Consider the following 26,008-nt stretch of genomic DNA (forward strand, 5'->3'; position numbering starts at 1 on the left):
TGTTTAAAATGGTTAAATCACGTCAGCGTTGCCCAAACACACATTATTCTACCACTGGATGGTAATGCTAACGGCTAACCTTCGAGGCTAGTGGCTTTAGTATAGACTTCAATGTAAATGCAATGGTTTCGTTAGCTTAGCGAAACCGCGGAGTTTGTGCGCTGCGCGTGCACAGTTCAGAGTTGCTCCGGAAGTACGTTAGGCTTCCGGGTCACGGTCGTCACTATGGCAACCAAAACACATTCTAGTGGATTAGCACATGAATCGTTGCATTGTTGCAAATACAGTTAAGCATGTTACATGAAATGTCGGCTCATTTCAACACTGTACAAATAACAACACCGCCTTTCAGTTGGTTTTGCGATGTGGCACTTAAACTCTCAGTTTGTATAGAGTTAAATTTATCTTAATTCAAATAGCAGCTTCCTGCTGTAGTTATTATATCAATCTCAGCAATTTGATTCTTCGTGCCAGTTTTTCTGGACACAAACATAAAAGTTTTCCTTCGCTGTTGGTACACAGTTAAAATTTACTTGATCAAGCTTTTAAAACACTCCCATTCAAATTACTCTCGGACACACGCCGTGTTACGCGAGATTGCATTCACTTTGTGAACGGATACAAATGGGCAAACATTGTTCTCTAATGTTTAACGTTAACTTAGGGGAGTCGAATATCAAATTTGATTCGGCAGTGGAACACGCACTGGCAATCAAACTATATGAAATATGAATACGGGGACTTTGATAAATAGATTGAGGAACCCGCTCAAAACTATTCTTTATTCACCGATTTATATCCCTTTTGAAACACTAACAGTTTAGCTCCGTTCAGCAAACAGTGACTGAGATAGCGTTTGAGACACTGGAACACGCAGTGAAATCAAATCAGCTATAAAACAAGGCATTACACAAATGAGGAACACGCTCAATTTCTACCTTATTGTACGTTCTCAGATGTTTACTTTTAAGTTCACTTACTGCTGTTAACAACGGGGAGACGGACTCGAGTTAAAGTCTCCTCTAGCTCCTTTCATTCAAGCGGGAGGGCGCGCGCTGCTTACGTCACGCGTCACACACACATACTCAGGTCTCGCATGCTTCTCATCTTTCATTCCTTTAGCAAAATCAAAGATTAAATAACTTGGTTTATGCTCACAATTTAGATTAAACTGCCCGAATTTTCTCCACCATTATAAATGTAAGGGAAACAGGTCAATTTAGCTCAAAGGGAATCATTTAAGATTTTAAAGGGAATTTGAACAGAATCACTGTTTCACGGCTGGTCACGGAGACGCCCTGCGATTCAGTGAACTAGCCGTTTAACATCAAATCTGCGCTGGATACTAATATCCAAACTATAGTGAAACACTATCAATTAGCACAGTAACAAGATCGGCAGTTTAAGACATTAACTTGTAAGCACAAAACACAAGATACTTCTCTTTTCAATATGAATAAGGCTTTATTAGATAAATCTAAGACATATAAACTAATCTAACATATAAACGCACACACACACACATTCACACAAGTTGCAGGAAGGTCGAAAGTTAGGGAAAGATGAGTTTAAGAGAATGGAAATATGGAATCCCAAGTTTACAGCAATACGTTAAATTGCATAGACATGAACAACCATCAATCACGTAATTAGCCCTTGCATTGAGTTCCTCAATGTGACTAAAATTATATTAGATACACCAGCACAACAAATATCTGGGGATACGTTGCCTTAGTTTCCTGTGAAAGGGACTCCCGTTGAAAGGGGTATCCCGGTGTCGCTGATTGGCTGGAAGTTCAGTTGGCTGAAGTGACGTCTTGGGGAGCCCGTGCTTGGGCGTTGGCTGAAGCTGGAGTTGTGTGGCTGGTCGGAGTTCAAACGCGCAGACGAGGTCGACGTTACAAAACTTAACTCAGAACACGAAACTCTCAAACGGAAAAGAAAAGAAATAAAGTTTGACGAGACTAGGTTGTGTTCCTTCTCATTGTGGCATAAGTAGCAGCAGGCAGGCACGCTGGAACCGCGCTCGAAGAACCATGATGACTAACCACATGGCTAGATGCTACAAGCTAAAGCTAGGTAGCAAAGCTACAAGCTAAGAGCAGGCATGACTGATAGCACGAGCAAGGCTGGAACTAAAAGCAGACTAAAAGCCGACATGGCTAATAGCAGCAGGCAGACTAGAACTAAAAGCAGACTAAAAGCAAAATTTCATGGGATCCAAAGTATTTAAAACTTCCTTGTTGGCCACCCCTCAAATGTTGCCTTGACCAATAAGATATGTTCTTGGGGTGGGTATCATAAATCATTTGTTTATCTTACCAAGCATGTGGTTCTTGCCTCACAGGGTCTAATTTTGGACATGATTCCTATAACATGATTATGATATATTTTACAAATAAATGATTGTCAGGACAATATCAAGCAAGAAAATGCGATTATTTCAATACTAGACATGACTAGGTATCCTATAGTTATCAAAAGACATACACAATAAGTGATTATACATGATAGTCAAATGTGTGGGTTACACGTAAATGAATATGGAGTTAAGCAATGGAATGATTCATTCATAAGTCTTTTTTGAGTTCATTCTGGTCCATATATAATGTATAAAAAGGGTTTCTTTGCCATTCTCTGGCAAAGGACTTTTCTGTGAGACAAAGGTTTAAAGCCCTTCCCCCTTAGGAATTTCAGTCTGGTTTCACTGGCTGGGTGGGGGAAGTCAATGCAAGTATTTAACTTGATCTCCTGGGTTTACATGTGATGTCCAGCGTTGCATTCCAATCACGAACAATAAATTTGACAATCTCTTCTTCGAATTAAAATTGTCAATAATTGTTATATTGGTGTTAATGTTGAAAGCTGTTGTGTGAACAAGTTGGTTGGTTGGTTATCTTGCTTGGTTCTTGTGGCACTAGAACTGATTTATGACTTCCTGAGGAATTCGGCTCTCGTTTCAATGCACACAGCTCTGATAGACTCTTTGATTTGTCTGATTCGACTCATTTCTGCTACATCTGTCTGTCTATTAATTTGTTATATTTGGTATTGACTTGAGAAAGTCTTACACACTATTTCCAGTGTAATGTACATATAGTCTTAGGAAAGCCATACAAACCCATTGGAACCTAATACACACATTTCACAGGTTTAGCATAGTGGGGACCTTGTCTAATAAGTGATGACTTGTAACTATTTTTTAAATAACTTTCTTAAAGCCTCCATGCAAGGATGATGAGAACATGACAGCTATAGAGAACTGCTCTGAGGATTCTGTAAATACTGAAGGCACTTCACGATTCACAGCTGAGGTATGTGTATTTATTATCTCCGTGTCAGTCTCTTTCTCTGTCTGTGTCAGTGTCTTTCTCCGTCTGTGTTAGTCTCTTTCTCTGTCTGTGTCTGTGTCAGTCTCTTTCTCTGTCTGTGCCTGTGCCAGTCTCTTTCTTTGTCTCTGTCTGTGTCAGTGTCTTTCTCTGTCTGTGTCAGTCTCTTTCTCTGTCTGTCTATTAATTTGTTATATTTGGTATTGACTTGAGAAAGTCTTACACACTGTTTTCAGTGTAATGTACATAGTGGGGACCAGTAGTCTTAGGAAAGCCATACAAACCCATTGGAACCTAATACACACATTTCACATGTTTAGCATAGTGGGGACCTTGTTTAATAAGTGATGACTTGTAACTATATTTTTAAATAACTTTCTTATAGCCTCCATGCAAGGATGATGACAACATGACTGCAATAGATAACTGCTCTGAGGATTCTGTAACTACTGAAGGCACTTCACGATTCACAGCTGAGGTATGTGTATTTATTATCTCTGTCTGTGTCAGTCTCTGTCTCTGTCTGTGCCTGTGTCAGTCTCTGTCTCTGTCTGTCTCAGTCTCTTTATCTGTCTGTGCCAGTCTCTGTCTGTGTCTCTTTCTCTGTCTGTGTCAGTGTCTTTCTCTGTCTGTGTCAGTCTCTTTATCTGTCTATTAACTTGTTATATTTGGTATTGACTTGAGAAAGTCTTACACACTATTTCCAGTGTAATGTACATAGTGGGGACCAGTAGTCTTAGGAAAGCCATACAAACCCATTGGAACCAAATACACACATTTCACAGGTTTAGCATCGTGGGGACCTTGTCTAATAAGTGATGACTTGTAACTATTTTTTAAATAACTTTCTTATAGCCTCCATGCAAGATTGATGAGAACATGACAGCAATAGAGAACTGCTCTGAGGATTCTGTAATTACTGAAGGCACTTCACGATTCACAGCTGAGGTATGTGTATTTATTATCTCTGTCTGTGTCAGTCTCTTTCTCTGTCTGTGTCAGTCTCTTTCTCTGTCTGTGTCAGTCTCTTTCTCTGTCTGTGTCTGTGCCAGTCTCTTTCTCTGTCTGTCTCAGTCTCTTTCTCTGTCTGTCTCAGTCTCTTTCTCTGTCTGTGCCAGTCTCTTTCTCTGTCTGTGTCAGTCTCTTTCTCTGTCTCTGTCAGTCTCTTTCTTTGTCTCTGTCTGTGTCTGTGTCTGTCTCTTTCTCTGTCTGTCTATTAATGTGTTATATTTGGTATTGACTTGAGAAAGTCTTACACACTGTTTTCAGTGTAATGTACATAGTGGGGACCTGTAGTCTTAGGAAAGCCATACAAACCCGTTGGTACCAAATACACACATTTCACAGGTTTAGCATAGTGGGGACCTTGTCTAATAAGTGATGACTTGTAACTATATTTTTAATAACTTTCTTATAGCCTCCATGCAAGGATGATGACAACATGACAGCAATAGAGAACTGCTCTGATGATTCTGTAACTACTGAAGGCACTTCACGATTCACAGCTGAGGTATGTGTATTTATTATCTCTGTGTCAGTCTTTTTCTCTGTATGTCTGTGTCAGTTTCTTTCTCTGTCTGTATGTTTGTGTCTCTGTGTTAGACTCTTTCTGTGCCAGTCTCTGTCTTTGTCTGTTTCAGTCTCTTTCTCTGTCTGTGCCTGTGTCCGTCTCTGTCTGTGCCAGTCTCTTTCTCTGTCTGTGCCTGTGTCCGTCTCTGTCTTTGCCAGTCTCTTTCTCTGTCTGTGTCTGTGCCAGTCTCTTTCCCTGTCTGTTTCTCTGTCTGTGCCAGTCTCTTTCTCTGTCTGTGCCTGTGTCCGTCTCTGTCTTTGCCAGTCTCTTTCTCTGTCTGTGTCTGTGCCAGTCTCTTTCTGTCTGTTTCTCTGTCTGTGTCTGTCTCTTTCTCTGCCTGTGCTTGTGTCAGTCTTTTTCTCTTTGTCTGTGCCTGTGTCTTTCTCTTTGTCTGTGCCTGTGTCAGTCTCTGTCTGTGCCAGTCTCTTTCTGTCTGTTTCTCTGTCTGTGCCTGTCTCTTTCTGTCTGTTTCTCTGTCTGTGTCAGTCTCTTTCTCTTTGTCTGTGCCAGTCTCTTTCTCTGTCTGTGTCAGTCTCTTTCTCTGTCTGTGCCTGTGTCAGTCTCTTTCTCTGTCTATTAATTTGTTATATTTGGTATTGACTTGAGAAAGTCTTACACACTATTTCCAGTGTAATGTACATAGTGGGGACCAGTAGTCTTAGGAAAGCCATACAAACCCATTGGAACCAAATACACACATTTCACAGGTTTAACATAGTGGGGACCTTGTCTAATAAGTGATGACTTGTAGCTATTTTTTAAATAACTTTCTTATAGCCTCCATGCAAGGATGATGACAACATGACAGCTATAGAGAACTGCTCTGAGGATTCTGTAACTACTGAAGGCACTTCACGATTCACAGCTGAGGTATGTGTATTTATTATCTCTGTCTGTGTCAGTCTTTTTTCTGTCAGTCCTTTTCTCTGTCTCTGTCTGTGCCAGTCTCTTTCTCCGTCTGTGCCTGTGTCAGTCTCTTTCTCTGTCTGTATGTTTGTGTTTCTGTGCCAGTCTCTTTCTTTGTCTGTGCCTGTGTCAGTCTCTGTCTCTGCCTGTGTCAGTCTCTGTCTCTGCCTGTGTCAGTCTCTGTCTCTGCCTGTGTCCGTCTCTGTCTCTGCCTGTGTCCGTCTCTGTCTCTGCCTGTGTCCGTCTCTTTCTCTGTCTGTGCCAGTTTCTTTCTCTGTGTCCGTCTCTTTCTCTGTCTGTGCCAGTCTCTTTCTCTGCCTGTGCCTGTGTCTGTATCTGTCTGTTTCAGTCTCTTTCTCTGTCTGTGCCTGTGCCAGTCTCTTTCTCTGTCTGTGTCTGTGCCAGTCTCTTTCTGTCTGTTTCTCTGTCTGTGCCAGTCTCTTTCTATGCCTGTGCTTGTGTCAGTCTCTTTCTCTTTGTCTGTGCCTGTGTCAGTCTCTGTCTGTGCCAGTTTCTTTCTCTCTGTTTCTCTGTCTGTGTCAGTCTCTTTCTCTGTCTGTGCCTTTCTCTGTCTGTGTCATTCTCTTTCTCTGTCAGTCTCTTTCTGTGTCTGTGCCAGTCTCTGTGTCTGTCTGTGCCTGTGCCAGTCTCTTTCTGTGCCAGTCTCTTTCTGTTTGTGCCAGTCTCTTTCTGTGTCTGTGCCAGTCTCTGTGTCTGTCTGTGCCTGTGTCAGTCTCTGTCTGTGCCAGTCTCTTTCTCTGTCTGTGCCAGTCTCTTTCTGTCTGTTTCTCTGCCTGTGTCAGTCTCTTTGTCTGTGCCTGTGTCGGTCTCTGTCTCTGTCTGTGTCGGTCTCTGTCTGTGCCTGTGTCAGTGTCAGTCTCTGTCTGTGCCAGTCTCTTTCTCTGTCTGTGTCTGTGCCAGTCTCTTTCTCTGTGTCTGTGCCAGTCTCTGTCTCTGTCTGTGCCTGTGTCAGTGTCAGTCTCTGTCTGTGCCAGTCTCTTTCTCTGTCTGTGTCTGTGCCAGTCTCTTTCTCTGTCTGTGTCTGTGCCAGTCTCTTTCTCTGTCTGTGTCTGTGCCAGTCTCTGTCTCTGTCTGTGCCTGTGTCAGTCTCTGTCTGTGCCAGTCTCTTTCTCTGTCTATGTCTCTGTCTGTGCCAGTCTCTTTCTGTCTGTTTCTCTGTCTGTAACCATTTCTCTGTCTCTGTCATTCTCTTTCTTTGTCTCTGTCTGTGTCAGTGTCTTTCTCTGTCTGTGTCAGTCTCTTTCTCTGTCTGTCTATTAATTTGTTATATTTGGTATTGACTTGAGAAAGTCTTACACACTGTTTTCAGTGTAATGTACATAGTGGGGACCAGTAGTTTTAGGAAAGCCATACAAACCCATTGGTACCAAATACACACATTTCACATGTTTAGCATAGTGGGGACCTTGTTTAATAAGTGATGACTTGTAACTATTTTTTAAATTTTCTTAAAGCCTCCATGCAAGGATGATGACAACATGACAGCAATAGATAACTGCTCTGAGGATTCTGTAAATACTGAAGGCACTTCACGATTCACAGCTGAGGTATGTGTATTTATTATCTCTGTCTGTGTCAGTCTCTTTCTCTGTCTGTCAGTCTTTTTTCTGTCAGTCTCTTTCTCTGTCTGTGTCTGTGCCAGTCTCTTTCTCTGTCTGTGTCTGTGCCAGTCTCTTTCTCTGTCTGTGTCTGTGCCAGTCTCTTTCTGTCTGTTTCTCTGTCTGTGCCAGTCTCTTTCTGTCTGTTTCTCTGTCTGTGCCAGTCTCTTTCTGTCTGTTTCTCTGTCTGTGCCCGTCTCTTTCTCTGCCTGTGCCTGTGTCTGTCTCTGTGCCAGTCTCTTTCTATGCCTGTGCCTGTGTCAGTCTCTGTCTGTGCCAGTTTCTTTCTCTCTGTTTTCTCTGTCTGTGTCAGTCTTTTTCTCTGTCTGTCTCTTTCTTTGCCTGTGTCAGTCTCTGTCTGTCTCTTTCTCTGCCTGTGTCAGTCTCTTTCTCTTTGTCTGTGCCTGTGTCAGTCTCTTTCTCTGTCTGTGTCAGTCTCTTTATCTGTCTGTGCCTGTGTCAGTCTCTTTCTCTGTCTGTGTCAGTCTCTTTATCTGTCTGTGCCTGTGTCAGTCTCTGTCTATTAATTTGTTATATTTGGTATTGACTTGAGAAAGTCTTACACACTGTTTTCAGTGTAGTGTACATAGTGGGGACCTGTAGTCTTAGGAAAGCCATACAAACCCATTGGAACCAAATACACACATTTCACAGGTTTAGCATCGTGGGGACCTTGTCTAATAAGTGATGACTTGTAGCTATTTTTTAAATAACTTTCTTATAGCCTCCATGCAAGGATGATGACAACATGACAGCAATAGAGAACTGTTCTGAGGATTCTGTAACTACTGAAGGCACTTCACGATTCACAGCTGAGGTATGTGTATTTATTATCTCTGTCTGTGTCAGTCTCTTTATCTGCCTGTGTTAGTCTCTTTCTCTGCCTGTGTCAGTCTCTTTATCTGTCTCTGTGTCTTTCTCTGTCTGTGTCTTTCTCTGTCTGTGTCTTTCTCTGTCTGTGTCAGTCTCTTTCTCTCTGTGTGTCTGTGCCAGTCTCTTTCTCTGTGTGTGTCTGTGCCAGTCTCTGTGTCTGTCTGTTTCTCTGTCTGTGCCAGTCTCTGTCTGTCTGTTTGTTTCTCTGTCTGTGCCAGTCTCTTTCTGTCTGTTCCTCTGTCTGTGCCAGTCTCTTTCTGTCTGTTCCTCTGTTTGTGCCAGTTTCTTTCTCTTTGTCTGTGCTTGTGTCAGTCTCTGTCTGTGCCAGTCTCTTTCTCTCTGTTTCTCTGTCTGTGTCAGTCTCTTTCTCTTTGTCTGTGCCTGTGTCAGTCTCTGTTTGTGCCAGTCTCTTTCTGTCTGTTTCTCTGTCTGTGTCAGTCTCTTTCTCTTTGTCTGTGCCTGTGTCAGTCTCTGTCTGTGCCAGTCTCTTTCTCTGTCTGTTTCTCTGTCTATGCCAGTCTCTTTCTGTCTGTTTCTCTGTCTGTGTCAGTCTCTTTCTCTTTGACTGTGCCTGTGTCAGTCTCTGTCTGTGTCTGTGTCTTTCTGTCTGTGTCTGTGCCAGTCTCTGTCTCTGTCTGTGCCTGTGTCAGTCTCTGTCTGTGCCAGTCTCTTTCTCTGTCTGTGTCAGTCTGTGTCTGTGCCAGTCTCTGTCTGTGTCCATTTCTCTGTCTCTGTCAGTCTCTTTCTTTGTCTGTGTCTGTCTCTTTCTTTGTCTCTGTCTGTGTCAGTCTCTTTCTCTGTCTGTCTATTAATTTGTTATATTTGGTATTGACTTGAGAAAGTCTTACACACTGTTTTCAGTGTAATGTACATAGTGGGGACCAGTAGTTTTAGGAAAGCCATACAAACCCATTGGTACCAAATACACACATTTCACATGTTTAGCATAGTGGGGACCTTGTTTAATAAGTGATGACTTGTAACTATTTTTTAAATAACTTTTCTTATAGCCTCCATGCAAGGATGATGACAACATGACAGCAATAGATAACTGCTCTGAGGATTCTGTAAATACTGAAGGCACTTCACGATTCACAGCTGAGGTATGTGTATTTATTATCTCTGCCTGTGTCAGTCTCTTTCTCTGCCTGTGTCTGTGTCAGTCTCTTTCTCTGTCTGTGTCTGTGTCAGTCTCTTTCTCTGTCTGTGTCTGTGTCAGTCTCTTTCTCTGTCTGTGTCAGTCTCTTTCTCTGTCTGTGTGTCAGTCTCTTTCTCTGTCTGTGTGTCAGTCTCTTTCTCTGTCTGTGTGTCAGTCTCTTTCTCTGTCTGTCTGTGTCAGTCTTTTTTCTGTCTCTCTTTCTCTGTCTGTGTCTGTTCCAGTCTCTTTCTCTGTCTGTGTGTCAGTCTCTTTCTATGTCTGTGCCAGTCTCTTTCTCTGTCTGTGTCTGTTCCAGTCTCTTTCTCTGTCTGTGTCTGTTCCAGTCTCTTTCTCTGTCTGTGTCTGTGTCTGTCTTTTTTCTGTCTGTCTCTGTCTGTGTCTGTGCCAGTCTCTTTCTCTGTCTGTTTCAGTGTCTTTCTCTGTCTCTGTCAGTCTCTTTCTCTGTCTGTTTCAGTGTCTTTCTCTGTCTCTGTCAGTCTCTTTCTCTGTCTCTTTATCTGTCTATTAATTTGTTATATTTGGTATTGACTTGAGAAAGTCTTACACACTATTTCCAGTGTAATGTGTATATAATGGGGACCTGTAGTCTTAGGAAAGCCATATAAACCCATTGGAACCTAATACACACATTTCACAGGTTTAGCATCGTGGGGACCTTGTCTAATAAGTGATGACTTGTAACTATTTTTTTTAAATAACTTTCTTATAGCCTCCATGCAAGGATGATGACAACATGACAGCAATAGAGAACTGCTCTGAGGATTCTGTAATTACTGAAGGCACTTCACGATTCACAGCTGAGGTATGTGTATTTATTATCTCTGTCTGTGTCAGTCTTTTTTCTGTCAGTCTCTTTCTCTGTCTGTGTCTGTGCCAGTCTCTTTCTGTCTGTTTCTCTGTCTGTGTCAGTCTTTCTCTGTCTTTTTCTCTGTCTGTGTCAGTCTTTCTCTGTCTTTTTCTCTGTCTGTGTCAGTCTCTTTCTCTGTCTTTTTCTCTGTCTGTGTCAGTCTCTTTCTCTGTCTTTTTCTCTGTCTGTGTCAGTCTCTTTCTCTGTCTGTATGTCTGTGTCTATCTGTGTCAGTTTCTTTCTCTCTGTGTTTCAGTCTCTTTCTCTGTCTGTTTCGGTCTCTTTCTCTCTGTTTCTCTGTCTGTGCCAGTCTCTTTCTCTGTCTCTTTCTCTGTCTCTTTCTCTGTCTGTGTGTCAGTCTTTTTCTCTGTCTGTATGTCTGTCTATCTGTGTCAGTCTCTTTATCCGTCTGTATGTCTGTCTCTGTATCCGTCTGTATGTCTGTCTCTGTTTGACAGATTTTCTCTCTTTCACTTCATTTTCATATTTATCTTTCTTTTTTTGTCTTTAACAGCCTTTGGTTGATTACTCGGACACCGAAGATGAAGTTTTGTGTTCTAAAATTAAGACATCTTATAAAAAGGTATATTTTACATTTACTTAATTTGTTTTTACCTGCCTCACAACTAAATTGAATTATTTTTAGCTGAATAGTGTGAAGTAAATTTAAAAGGATAAATAAACATTGAAAGACCACCATCTTTTGGACCACCTAAAAATCTTTTTTCTATATGCAAGTTACTATTGTGAATATCGTTTCACAACCATAAGTCGTTTGTTAATCTTCAGAACATAAAAATATTTTTGATATCTTTCCCTCCATCTGGAGTTAGAATGGCAGGCAAAAGCTCAGATTTAATCTGTTTTCTGAAGATGAATAAGGGTCTTATGGGTTTGCAACAACATGAGGATATGTAATGTTAATGATAGAATTTTTGGGGGAGCTATCCCTTTAAATCAGGGTTCCTCAAATCTGGACCTCAAGATCCACTTTCCTGCAGAGTTTAGATCTAACTCTAATCAAACACACCTGAGCATGCTAATCAATGCCAATGAATGCAGACCTGCCAACATGTACGCATTTTTCGTACTCTGCACGCATTTTGACCCATAAGTACACTAGTACGATTCGCTGCTCTCTAGGTACGCATTTTGTTGCGTCTCGCATTTTGCCGATTTCAGTTTCTATGCAATCTATGACGCTGATTCTGCCGCTGATCCACAGCGTGTAAGTGGAGTGAAAAGCTTTCGGCCAATCAGAGTGGTGCATGTTAACCCACCGCCCACCTGCCCCTCCTATCCACAAGCTTAGTTGGCAGTTAAGTGGTGGAATGGCTTGAAATCTAGAAGGTTTTAGACAGGCCAGGTGCTGATTAACGTAAGATAAAGGTAACAGTTAGGCTATGTTTAGCCTAATTGAATTTATGGACATTAAAAATGACCTTGACATGACATCATAACAAGCAGTCCAGCTGTGACGAGCTCAGTTCAGTTCACGCGTTCATGTAGGCTAACATGAAAGGGTGGCCCTTCCAATAACGCACCTAAAAGCTGTCACAAAGAACCGGCAAAAGTAATGATTATGAATATTTTATGAATATAATTACTAATAAACAAGTGTTTTCTGTATCAATGTCGTGTCGACTGCAAAGATAGTTGACGAAAAAGTCGCAGTAGTGAACGCGCCAGAGAAATGCACATTTCATACGGATTAACGGTAGATAAGCAGAGAGCAGTCTGTTTTCTTTCGTTTTGAAGTGTTCTGTTCAACCCTCTTGAGTCGTTTAACGCGTATACGCGTTATGAGTCATTTTCTCCTGATAACCCCGAAAAGAACTTAAATTACGCAAAATCGAATCTGTAAAGGGTCTACTTTTATTTGTATACAGACATAATAACAACAAAACTTGTGCACATAAAATAAAGATAACAAACAAGGTGTGCTGTCTTCAGTCTTTGTCTGCTGTGATCTTCATGTACAAACACGTCATTAAAATGAACTGTAACTCCGTGAATACTCAACGAAGAGACACGAGAGAGATATCTATAGAAAGCCTGAAATGTCTACTTTTAAACTAAACAAGTACCGCCGAAAACAAATATTATGTGATAAAATAATCCATATGAAAACAATGCGATGTCTTGTCCGTTTTTCACATCTCCCATTATCTTCTAATTCGACCACGCCCCCGCGCTGAATGCTCTATTCAGATTCTAATGTTAAATAAAGTTTTTATTTTACTATTTGCTTCGCGATGAGAGGAATAAGATATAAGTCACCCCAAAATGTGATGTGGTTGAGCATTTGAGATTTGGATTTCCTCAGAAAAAAAAGAATGAAGCACTTTATTCAGCAGAGATCATAAACATGAGTAAGTCTCTTACTTTTTATTTATATACTTGTACTAGTTTTCATATAACGTATAAACATTTTACTAGTTAGACTTTTTCCAAACTATAATTCCTGACTAAATGTATAATCAAGTGAAACATTATGAAGTTTCAATAACAATATGCAATACTATACCATTCAAAAGCTTGATGTAAATTATATAAATGTAACAAATAAATGTAACTGTAACAAATGTAACAAACAATGCTGTTCTTTCAATTAATTCCCCTGTAAAAACCTGAAAAAAATATTCTCAGCTCTTTTCAACATTAATAATAATCTATTAATATGAGCACAGAGATGTTTAGTTCTCTGGTGACAAGAAAAGTCATGATTGCCTCCAAAGACAGCATTTGTTACAAAGAGACTTTCACTGATGCACTACTTAAAAAAAGCCAAATCTGCAACCTTTAACAAGTTAAACAATGCAAAAGTTTAAACACTTTGCATGAAAAATTATTTTAAAAAATGTTGTTTGTTTTTAGCAAACTGATTTTGATATTGATAACTGCTGGTTTTGCACATTTATTAAATTTTTTGATTGATTTATTTAGAAAGAATGTCCTCAGTTTACTTTTATTTCTGACAATATTTTCAGGTGGAAGAAGTTTCCATGGCCTATGCCTCCAGTACAAAATGTTCGGAGTGATTGCAGAAATTGTATAACATTTATGGTCTACTTGTATATGTTATGGAGTAAATAATAAATCTTAATTGGTGAAAGGATATTATGTGTATAATATGTATTATAGTGTTAGGTATCTCATAGGTTTCTCACAGATGTGTGTGCAATGGTGGAGCATACATTGGCGGTGGGCTGTAAGGTTCACGCGGTGTTTTTTGGGGGGGGGGGAGTGTAGTACTCATAAAATTTCTTCAAGGTTGGCAGGTATGCGAATGTCTTTGGGATCATTAGAAAATCACAGGCAGGTGACTTTGATCAGGGTTGGAGCTAAACTCTGCAGCGCATTGGACCTTCAGGGCAAGATTTGAGGAAGGGGGCTTTAAATTAATAGACATTGATCGAGCATTTAACATGTTGATTTAATAGATACAGATTTTACACATTAAAGTGTAAAAAAAGGCAAAAGTTATTTTTCATTATGATAAACACACTTTTTCTAGAACATTTGTAACTTGTCATTCTGATGTTTTTGTTTGTTTTATTAGAGATCTGTGATTCATGATGACTCGGATGATCTCTTTGAAAATTCGAGTGTAAATGGTAAAGATGACCAAGACATTCAACGTGACGTCAGACGGAATCATGCATCATTTGCAATGAGTGAACAACATTCCGCTTGTACCACAGCATCCAAAAGAGCAAAAAACACAAGAGTAAGTGTTAATTATTTAAATAGCTTAAATAAAGGGTTTCCGCGGGGTCATAAAAAGTCATAAATTTAACCATAAGAATTTAAGGCCATAAAAGTCATAAAAACGTCCGGATTTTCCATACAATGTCATAAAAAACATTTAGCCACGTCTTAAATTGATATGCTAGTCCATTAATTTGTTCTTCCATCAAAATACGCTCGCAGCAGCAATGGCATTCATTTGTTTGACCTGTTGTAGTTCTGTATGAGGAATCTGGGTGGTATCACACTGGTATCACAGCGTTCCAGAACTACAAGGTCCATGCGGCAGCATACAGACTTGTCAGAAGGACTTTCACAGAAACCCGCGCGAACTCCGAACATACTGTCAGACTGAGTCACTGCTTAGCTTAATTGAAATCATCCTGGCTATCACAATGGTAAAATGTACCTTTAATGATCCATGGTTCGGAGACGGTGCATTTAGCAGCTGGCTCAAGCCCGTCACTAACAATCGGTATCAAGCATCGATCCATACACAAGACGCGGAAAAGGTTAACCGATTAGCTGGTAACTATCGCGCTGTGTTCGGTGCAGAGAGAGAGAGCCGCGTATCACGGACAGTCCCTCCTTGCACATGAACCAACAAATACTAATCACAGTTTTGAACAAACAAAAGGACGTGAAAGAGCCAAATTCAGTACCACGGTGTTCAGGGGTTCAGGGTTCACGCTGAGAAAGGCGTCTAAAAACACTTGTACACCGAATTTGCTTCTTTTTGCTCTTGTGCCGACAAATACATAGCCTACAAAATATATCAAAATACCCGCCTTGGAAAGTATGCTCAAAAACTTTTTTTTTTTTCAGTTATTTGTATATTCAATTATAATATATTCAGTTATTTGTGTGTGTGTATATATATATATATATATATATATATATATATATGTCAAAGTAAACAGTTGAGGAAAAAGATGCGTTCATCGTCTCTTAAAGTGACCACGCCTAATTTAGCTATTAGCTGCTGTAATGTTAATCCAAGAAAATGAAAGAAAAATCACTCACTCTCCTTGACTGCATTACTTTGTAGTTTTAATAAGAATTTTAAGCAAACTGTGACATATTAGACCCAAATAATCTTCACAGTGAACTACTAGTGAAATAGATATAAATGTTTTATCTATCTATCTATATATAAAATTGGGAACAAAAATTATTCAGCACCTTATAAAGCACCATGCATTTTTTTCTGAATTGCTAATGCAACCTTTTCACACCACAGTCTGAACAAAATGCATTGGTTGGTAATTGGTCAACAAAGTATTGATAGTTGTGTAAATATTATCAGTAACAGTTGTCTGTAGTTTTGGTTGATTGTAATCCATTACGTACATTTCTATCAAAGTTATGACATTATCAAGACGAATTTAACTCTAAAGTCTTGTCGTATTTTATAACCATTTTAGAAGCAATAGCAATTAAACTGTCTGAATAAATTTTGGTTTGATTGTATATTTAATTTTTACATTGAAGACTATCCAGTGCTATTTTAAATTGAATTATTCGGTTTCTGTACCTGGACACCTACAAACTTGAAAAAAAAAAAAACTTAAACATTGTGTAAATAGCAAAAATAAATAAAAATAAACAAACATACATACAAATTAGACAATTTCAAACAGGGCGCACTGGTACAACCTTCACCGCTGACCCCAAATATACCCTGCCTCTGGGTGTTGAATACTGTGACCAAACACCAATAACACTTTTTATTTTGGAAAGTAATGCCATAAAATAATTGTTAATTTACAATGTTACTTTACAATGTTACAATTGTTAAGTGTTCCTGTGTTCTTGATACTCAAGAAAAAGAAGGCGAAGGCTTCAGTTTCTTAATCTTAAGACATAATAGAATAACTCTTCAAATAATAAAACTTGTTACTTTCAATGAAAAGTCAATAATAAATACTTTTGAAAGGAATTTTAATGACTGAATTTATTTATCGTAATTCGTGTAGGTCATAAATTCAAATCCTAATAGTCATGAAAAGGTCTTAAAAAGTCTTAAATTTGACTGATTAAACCCTGCAGAAACCCTGTAAATAGAATAGAATGGAGAATAGCCTATGATAGAGGATTAAATTAACTGAATGGTCATTGTCTTTCAAGGCTAGAGGGAAGATCGCGGAGTACCCGGATGTTTCGAGCGAAGATGAGTTATCTGTTAGTGAGGAAGAGTACATTCCTGATACATCAGAGAGTTACACATCAGATAGTAGCATGAGCTTTACTGCTTCACCAAAGGGTAAAGAAAAAAAGTTACAGACTTTGCCAGTCCGGAGCAGTTCAGCTGTGAACAGAATCAAAAAGTTCAGTATTCAAAGCAGCGGTGACTTAGGGAGCTCCCAGAACCACGACATAGCCAAAGTTCCTGACACATCTTCCATTCTTGACAGCGCAACATCAGTAGTTATCCCAGCTGTAATTAAAAAGAGAGGTGGATTGAGAATGTACAGCAAAAAACAACAGTGCTTTTTTTGTGAAGGTGCTTTTACAAAAATTTCTAGACACCTGGAACGAAAGCATAGAAATGAGGTAGAGGTAGCAAAAGCGTTAAGTCATCCAAAGGGCTCAAAAGAAAGGAGGATGCAACTTGAGTATCTACGTAACAAAGGGAACTTTGCTTACAATAGTACTGTTATTAATACAGGTGCAGGACTGATGATTCCGCGGAAACTGCCCAAAAAGAACCTGGAGGGGGAAAGTTTTATGCACTGCATTTACTGCAAAGGACTCTTCTTAAAAAAAACTTTGTGGCGACATGTCAAGGTTTGCAAATTCAAGCCTGGTGATGAGAAGCCGAAACCTGGAAAAACCCGTGTCCAGGTTCTTTGTGGCTTTGCACAACCTCCCCCACCAGGAGTAACTCATGGTGTTTGGAAGCTGTTAAATTCCATGAACCAGGACCAAGTGGCACTTGAAACTAGAAATGACTGGTGCATTTTAGAGTTAGGAAAGCATCTTTACAACAAGTATGGATCAAGAGTTAAAATGCATGAACACATCCGCCAAAAGATGAGGGAGCTTGGAAGACTCCTAATATGTGCAAGAGAGGTATCCCCCCTTACATCTATTAAAGAGCTCATTCATCCCACAAACTTCATGCATACCATCAATGCAGTTAAAAGGGCTGCTGGCTACAATGAAGAGACCAATGTATTTGAAAAGGCTAGTGTGGCTGTGAAACTTGGACAGAGTCTGAACAAAATCGCAATGCTCATTGAGAGCCACTCTACTATTAGAGGAGACGAAAAGACAGGAAAAATTGCGAACAGTTTTCAACAGCTTTATAAGTCCAGATGGCCCGAATACATTTCTACAACAGCCCGGCGAACACTGGAGGAAGCAAAATGGAATTCCCCACAATTACTTCCATTCACAGAAGATGTTAAGCTCCTTCATATATATCTTGACGAGCAAGAGAAGACCCATCGCAAACTCTTGTTAACACAGCCATCATCTCAGCACTGGGCAAAACTGGCCAAGATCACGTTAACTCAGGTTATGCTTTTCAATCGTAGACGAGAAGGGGAAGTGTCACAAATGCCATTGTCTGCATACATCTCCAGCAACCAATCGGATGCTCATCCAGATATTAGCATGGCCCTCACAGATTTAGAAAATAAACTGTGTCAGTACTTCAAGCGTGTAGAAATTAGAGGCAAAAGAGGCAGAAAGGTTCCCGTGCTTCTCACACCTTCCATGCAAGAATCAATCAGCCTGCTTCTTGAAAATCGGAATACCTGTGGAATTCCAAATGAAAATCCTTTTCTCTTTGCACGCCCGTATGCAATGACATTTTTCAGAGGCTCTGATTGCATTCGCGAATTTGCTGTTGCATGTAGTGCAAAAAATCCTCAGACTCTTACATCAACAAAGTTGAGAAAACAGATCGGGACACTTTCTGAAGTTCTTAATCTTAGCAACACAGAGTTAGATCAGTTGGCAGACTTTCTAGGCCATGACATTCGAGTTCATCGTCAATTTTACAGGTTACCTGAAGGCACCCTCCAACTGGCCAAAATTAGTAAAATTCTTCTGGCCCTCGAAAAAGGACGCTTGGCAGACTTTAAAGGGCGAAATCTTAATGAAATCAACATAGATCCAGAAGGTACTATACACCGTACACAACATGGGTTCAGATTTTGGGAATGCTTTGAATAACATTACCTTGTATTTTAAATAATATATTTCTGTTAGGGGTGCACTGATCAATATCGGCCAATCATTAATGCGCATCTCGTCAGTAAAGCCGGTTCTCTTATCAGCTGTAAATTCCACCAGGCCGTTGTTAACTGACTAGCTGCGCAAATAAACGCTGTATCAAAATATCACGCACGTGCAATTTACAGCTGATTAGAGAACCGGCTTTACTGACGAGATATGCATTAATGATTGGCCAATCTTGATCGGTGCACCCGTAATTTCTGTATTTTCTACCTTTTAGAGGAAGTTACAGTGGACAGTGATTTGGAGGAGTCCACTTCTAGTCCAAAAGGTAATGATTACATAATGTCAGTTTCAATTTATGTTTGCCTAAATAATGGGACATCGGATGCCCATTTTCCGGAGTTGGACTGATTCTTTAGGGTCTTCATATAATGTCTGCAAAATACCCGTCTGCCAACTCTGAAACCCGGCAGCAGTTCAAGCGGATGATGTAGCACGTCGGCATTGCGTGATTACTGAGAGCACAGAGAGAGAACAAAACAAAATGCTGTTCACGAATTATATATATATATTTGCTTGTTTGTTTGTTTGTTTTAGTGTTTATAGCTCTTTTGAAGCCAAGAACTCCACCATCTGGAGTCCATTGATCAGCCTGTTTCTTCCTCTTCTTATCACAGCACTCGCCTAAACCTGGCTCCTGGTCAGGTACACTTGTCCCCATTAGCACTCCAATTAACTCACTCATCAAGCCCCACATAAAAGCACACACCTGAGAATCATTCACTGTCCGGTCTCATAAACTGTTTTTATCCTCCATGAAGTCCGAGATCTAGATGATTTTGTGCAGGAGTTTGTGAATTATGGTCAACTCGCCGCATGTGATGACCTTACCTTAATGAAGGGATTCTGGTGCGGTTTGGAGGAAGATATCCATCTCATCATGCTGAGAGCTTATCCATGCTGGTCATTGAAGAATTATATCAACTTCGCGCTGTGGTTTGCCAGATTAGACTTCACCGTGGATGAGGCGAAGTCCCGTCCACAGTCGTCACGTGGATGCTGTTGCACTCTGTTCCACTTGCTGTTCCCCAGCTGAGCTTGCATTTGCCAGCCGCCGGTGCCTCAAGTCCTGAATCACTCTCCATGGCTCTGCTGTTCAGCCCGCGCTCATGCCCAACACCACCATCCGCGGCCAACACAAATCTGTAGCCGTCAACGGTTTACTCAAGCTGAGTGCCATCTGTGGCAAAGCCTGTGCCGCTGCCCAAAGCAAGATTAATGCCGCCATAAGGTCCTATGGCAAGGCCTTATAACATTAAGATGCCCGCACCTTACAAATGCCCTCCCCTGTGTCAGATTCCCCAGAGCTCAGCCTAGTGCCTGTTTCTCTTGAGCACCCATTAGTTCCTGTAGGCAAACAGGTAGGTATTCTGGATTTGACACTTCTCCCTGAGTTCTCAGCTCCTCTCCTCACCCCAGAGCCTTCATTTCCGTTGGAATCCATTGGTTCTGTCCAGTTCTCCTCCTCCAGAGCCTCCGCGGGTCCCGTCCAGTTCCGCTCCTCTAGAGGGTCCTTAAGTGCCATCTTCTCCTTAAGTGTCATCTTCGCCCACTAGAGCCCACTCCTCCTCAGCGCCCCCATGAACCTAAGACCCTGGACTTTCCCAATTATTTTTTTGGGGGGCTATATAGCCATGGCTGAGTTAAGGGTGGGTGGGCTGTGGGCCAAGATTATCATCGTCGAGCTGCCTGCTCTGCCATGGCCCCCCAGTAACCTGATCCACCATGGCCTCCTGGGTCTCCTACTCCGTCATGGCTCCCCGACTTACCTGGAGGTCCTCCTTTACTCCATCCTATTCCTGCCCTGCACCAGCCCCGGAGCTTATTACAGCTTGGGACGAGCCTTCCGGGAGGGGGAAGTACTGTCACAAGATTAGCATCTTTCTTCCGCATCTCATCACAGCACTCAACTGGCTCCTGATCATGCACACCTGCAGCCCATGAGCACTTTGCTGAACATAAAAGCACATACCTCAGAATCATTCACTATCCAGTCTCATAAACTCGATGTGGACTAGGCAAGCTATTACCTGCCTGTGATACTTGCCACCTGTCTCCTTCCTCAGTGATCCCTTCCGTCTCCAGCTCAATTCTCTAGTCGAGGTGTCTGTTTCCCGTCAGTCCTGGTCTCCACTCTCCGTCTCTACGAGTCTCCTGTAAAGCAAGAAAGATCAGATTATTTCCTGGATCATCCTCTAGACAAATCTCAGTGCTGGCATACTCACCTGAACAATCTCCACTCAGCTCCTTTGCTCTCCTGTTGTTAAATAAACTTCGCCGTTGTTTACTTACCTCGCTCTCTGACCAGTAACTGTTACAGAAATATTTCCATCAAAAACCTAAATTTCTTTTCGACTGAAGACCGAAGTACATACACATCCTAGATGAAATTGGGGTGAGTAAAGTGTCATGAAATGGTTATGTTTGAAAGTGGTCCTAGAACATTGATCCTCAAATCTGGCTCACGAGATTCATTTTCCTGCAAAGTTTAGCTCGATCCCAAATCAAACACGCATGAGTTTGCTAATCGGTGTCTTCAGGATCATTAGAAAATCACAGGCAGGTGTGTTTTAATTAGAGTCGGAGCTAAACTCTGCAGGAAACTGGATTTCGCGAGCCAGATTTGAGGATCACTGTCCTAGAATAACTTTTATAATTTTCCTTTTCTCTTTGGAGTATTACAAGCTCTTGGTGCATAAAAAACATCTTTTAAGTTACGAAGACTAAAGTCTTAAATCCAAAGAGATATTCTTTATTAAAGTTAGGAGTCTGCCACACACCCCTAAAATGGACCGTTCTAACACACCCCCACATCTCTACGCAAACATGTGGGGGTGATTTGCACCGAACCGCCCAAATGTATACGCAGAGAAAGTTATCATCATTTCTTCACTGTATGTTGTCATGTGCGCCGGTGACACGGACTGTTTTCTGAAAATGGGAGAGAGAAAGGCAGGTTGTGCATTTAACCGCTCTCCAACTCGCACTGCTCTGAGCGGGCCGCAAACCCTCATCATTCTGTGATCAGTCAAGTGAGGTATATTTACACTGTTGATGGACAACAAGGACATTACAGAGAGTCTGGCGCTTCTTACAGCCTGGCAGGAAGTTACATTTTATAATGTGCTACCTAACTTTACTATTTAAACGCGAAGTGCTTGTGGTTTGTTTCTCCAATTACAAATGCCGATATGGTGTTATGTTTACGTCACGACGTGTAAAAAGACAATATAAGTCATAAACAGTAATTATGTTCCCGCTTAACACAACAAAAGCCTCATTTGAAATGGCTTTTAATGTTTTTTGCGGGGATGTTTTTTGTAAGGGGCATAACATTTCCGTCAAACGCTTGACTTTGGGCAATCACAATGTACTGGATTGTTGGCCAATCGAAGCATACCTCGGTGTCTTGCAGCTCTGAATTTAGACCAAATCCACCAGTATCAGAAAGGCGGGGCTTACAGGAGATAAAATAATATAAAATATGTGGAAAATAATGCTGTTTATTTTTTATTTAAACCCAGTAAACACATTGCATGATACCAAATAAACACAAAAATGATCTTTATATATACATATGACAAAATGCTGGTGAGGACCGTAAAGAGAAAAGAATAACTTAACTGGCAGGTTCCAGGTCTGGATATGCATGGGAAAAAATAATTTAGTATGGAAAGAATTTGTTTCCAGACTATTTCACCTATTCAGTTTTTTTTTTTTTTTTTTTGTAATATAAAATTGAGTTGAATCTGCTGATTTAAATGGTGATATGTCTATAACACCTAAAACTTCTAGTAGATGGGTCCCCAGGACTGAAATTGAGAAACGCTATACTCAGGGCTGGACAATAATTCAATTTCTATCTATGAATCTATCTATCTATCTATATATATGTATGTGGTTTTTTTTTTTTTTTTTCAGTAAAATTGATTTGATTTATTAAACACATTTACAATATTTTGGTACAGGCTGCGTTATCCCATACATTTATTTATTTGCGTGGTTGAATTTGTTGAATAAACATGAGCACTGCACATTTCAAAATCAATATAGATATTGGAATTATATCTTATAGACCGAAATTAAGAAATGTATTGCGACGTAAATTTTGGCAATATTGTTCTGCCCTGATCCTGATTGCACCTCAGGAACTTTGTGTTCTTGAGATGACTGTCTTTTTGGCTGCAGAGATTTGTCAATACTCAAGACTGGCTTAATTTTTACTTTCAGAGTGCACCACAGTATCATCATCACAGCACACGGTTTGTGAGAACGGCACACTTCCAGCAGACCCAGTCTCCAAAAAAAAGAGAGGTATGATAATTTTACTTCACTTAATGCCGATTGTCCTGAAAAAAAGTGAATTTTACCGTAGTACAGTGCTGACTTCGTAGCCTACTTTGACTGAATTCTTTGCTTGCTTTATTTATTTCTTCTTGTATATGACTCTATACTTTGTACCTATACCTTTATAGTGGCTATTATTGTTCATTAAAACTGACGTTAACAAAAGTTAGGTTTGTGCCTATTTCATGCTTTCCCACATACACCACGCCTAACAAGTAAGGTCAGTGAAAACACAAGCCTGATCAGGTTTACCTGTACCGAGCTGAACTGTACCATACCACTCAGGTTGATGCAAGTGTTTCTCATGGGTAAAATGCTAATGTGTCTCCCCCCCCCCCCCCCCCCCCCCCCACAGGTTACGTTAAGAAGACGGCCTGGAACAAACTTGAGATACAGGCTGTGGAGAAGCATATGATGAGGTTTATTAACAATCACAAAATTCCAGGAAAGGCAGACTGCATGAGGTGTAAAGAGGCGGAACCACTTGCACTTAAAAATAGAGAGTGGTCTACACTTAAATTTTACATCAAAAATCGAATCTCCGCTCTAAACAGAAAATATCTGCCAAATTAATTGACACACTGTCAGACTGAATTGTTCATTGGTAGAAACAAGCTTTTATAGTTTTAAAACAAGCTTCCATAGTCAAATGGTTAGCGCAATAGACCATCAGTTCCATATTATTGTTTGGAAATGTAGATTGTTCTTTCGAAAATTAAGGCATTTTAAATAACTTTTAGACTGGAGTCTTTTTTTTCATCCTTGTCTGCTTCAAATGTAGAATTGTTTTTCTATAAATGCAGACATGGTAGATTTTCATTCTATTGTACTTGTTTTCAAAAACTTGAGAATGCAGTGTTTGTCATGAAGGGTTTTATTAATATATTTTTTTTAATTCAACTAGTGTTTACTGTGAACATCTTTATGAAATATTTCTGCAAATTTTTGTGGACGACTGAAACTTATGCTAATGTTTCTGACCCTGACTGTTGACGTACTAATGTTATGAGTTTTGAAAATGTATGTCATAAACTGTATAACACTTTTTTTTTTTACTAAACCTTTAAAAGTACTAAGTTAATTTTGTTTCTACATCTAAAACAAACATCTCCAAAATCAATTAAAGCATGGAGCAGATTGTAGCTCCTTTTCTGTCTAAAGTACGCAGATTCTCTTTTGTGTGTGTTTAAAGTCCCCACAATGACCAAAAACTGGTGTTGAGTGTGTTTAGATACGATCCCCACAATGACCAAAAACTGGTGTTGAGTGTGTGTTTATAGTCCCCACAATGACCAAAAACTGGTGTTGAGTGTGTTTAGATACGATCCCCACAATGACCAAAAACTGGTGTTGAGTGTGTTTAGATACGATCCCCACAATGACCAAAAACTGGTGTTGAGTGTGTTTAGATACGATCCCCACAATGACCAAAAACTGGTGTTGAGTGTGTTTAGATACGATCCCCACAATGACCAAAAACTGGTGTTGAGTGTGTTTAGATACGATCCCCACAATGACCAAAAACTGGTGTTGAGTGTGTTTAGATACGATCCCCACAATGACCAAAAACTGGTGTTGAGTGTGTTTAGATACGATCCCCACAATGACCAAAAACTGGTGTTGAGTGTGTTTAGATACGATCCCCACAATGACCAAAAACTGGTGTTGAGTGTGTTTAGATACGATCCCCACAATGACCAAAAACTGGTGTTGAGTGTGTTTAGATACGATCCCCACAATGACCAAAAACTGGTTGTGTGTTAGCCGGACCCCAGATATACTCAATACCTGAAAGGTCCCCACAAGTGACCACTGTGTCAGGTTTGTAATTTTTTTAGTGAAATATTTGTAATCTACAGTGATCCTTTGAAACAGGCTTTTTAGCTTTTGTCAAATAATTTTTTTTAGGTCTGTAAGATCATAGGAATGGGTGGTCCCCACTATGTAGCAATACTGACAGGTGACCCCCACAATGCACAAAAACAAGTATGTGTGTGTGTGTGTGTGTGTGTGTGTGTGTGTGTGTGTGTGTAACTATGCAACTATGCTATACCTCCCCACTCCTTAATAGTGTGTTTAAATATTTTTTGAGGCTGGCACTGTGGAGCAAGCAGATAAGAGGGAGGGAGGTGCCAGTGATGGAGATCCCACTGATGCAGCAGAGAAGAGAGAGATAACACAGAGAGTTGAGCAAGAGCAGCCACCACCTAGCAAAAAGACAGCACTGGAAGATCTCCTTGGTGCAACATTTGCTAAACCAACAGTCTCTCAGTCTAGATGTAGGATAGAAGTAGAGATTGAAATGTACAAAAAAGACACTTCTATTCCCCTCACTAGCTGTCCACTGAAATGGTGGAAAGAAAATGCTCAAGCGTACCCACTTCTTTCCTCTCTTTCCAAGGCTTACCTAACAGTTCCAGCAACTTCTGTTCCCAGTGAACGTGTTTTTTCTACAGCAGGGGATATTGTGAATGCTCAAAGATCCCAGCTTCTGCCAGAAAATGTAGATATGTTGGTTTTTCTGCAAAAAAACCTGTAGGTAAACTAAACAAACCTAGTGTCTATGTTTGAACTTATTTGAACAGAAAACCATTGAACCTTTTTTTTTATACTGCTTTCAGAAGTTCTGTCTTAGGTTTCTTAATTCTAAGTTCATGTTAAATAAAAAAAATTAAACAAATCAGTGACAGACAGACCTATTCAGTTGGTAATTTGAGTACAGAAAGGTTTTTATTAAACCTTGAAATTTGATATTTTATGTACAACACAGAAAGTTGTTGAAATTTGTTTGTTTTTGAAATAAATCTGTTATTGAAATTTCAGTTTCATTTTTTTAAATTTTGTTCAAAATATCGTGATATGCATCGTATCGTGAACCCAGTATCGAGATACATACCGTATCGTGACCCAAGCATATCGTTACACCCCTAGTTCTTAATGATCTAGATTCATTTTTGTCTAGTTTATCCACATTGGAACGTAATGACTTAATCTCCTTGATTAAACAACATGAGAATTTGTTTCCTGATGTGCCTCGTCGAACAACGGCAATAGAACATGACATTGATGTGGGGGCCTCATTTCCAATTAAACAGCATCCTTATCGTACAAACCCACACAAAAGGTTGTTGCTTCAGAATGAGGTAAAGATTCTGGCATTGCAGAATCTAGTAATAGTCCATGGAGTTCGCCCTGTTTACTCATTCCAAAAAGTGATGGTTCCATGCGTTTTTGCACAGATTTTAGAAGGGTGAATGCAGTTACAAAACCTGACAGCTACCCATTACCGCGTATCGACGATTGTGTTGATCGCCTGGGTTCAGCTGTATTTGTCAGTGAAATTGACCTGTTGAAGGGTTA

General features: G+C 40.2%; 1 protein-coding gene across 1 annotated transcript in view; it reads left to right on the forward strand.

Annotated features, from left to right (window-relative positions):
- The window catches only part of LOC128014081 (uncharacterized), a 40,797-nt gene extending 17,044 nt beyond the window's left edge, over window positions 1-23,753 (forward strand). The window contains exons 5-15 of the mRNA XM_052597305.1: window positions 3,222-3,314; window positions 3,715-3,807; window positions 4,747-4,839; window positions 5,677-5,769; window positions 7,281-7,373; window positions 8,149-8,241; window positions 9,308-9,400; window positions 10,166-10,258; window positions 10,818-10,886; window positions 22,532-22,615; window positions 23,004-23,753. Coding sequence (XP_052453265.1) covers window positions 3,222-3,314; window positions 3,715-3,807; window positions 4,747-4,839; window positions 5,677-5,769; window positions 7,281-7,373; window positions 8,149-8,241; window positions 9,308-9,400; window positions 10,166-10,258; window positions 10,818-10,886; window positions 22,532-22,615; window positions 23,004-23,063 — 957 coding nt within the window. The 3' untranslated portion in view covers window positions 23,064-23,753. The remainder of the gene's footprint in view (window positions 1-3,221; window positions 3,315-3,714; window positions 3,808-4,746; window positions 4,840-5,676; window positions 5,770-7,280; window positions 7,374-8,148; window positions 8,242-9,307; window positions 9,401-10,165; window positions 10,259-10,817; window positions 10,887-22,531; window positions 22,616-23,003) is intronic.
- Window positions 23,754-26,008: the final 2,255 nt, after the last annotated feature.

Source organism: Carassius gibelio, chromosome B25 (genome assembly GCF_023724105.1).
Source record: "Carassius gibelio isolate Cgi1373 ecotype wild population from Czech Republic chromosome B25, carGib1.2-hapl.c, whole genome shotgun sequence".
NCBI classification, from domain to species: domain Eukaryota; kingdom Metazoa; phylum Chordata; class Actinopteri; order Cypriniformes; family Cyprinidae; genus Carassius; species Carassius gibelio.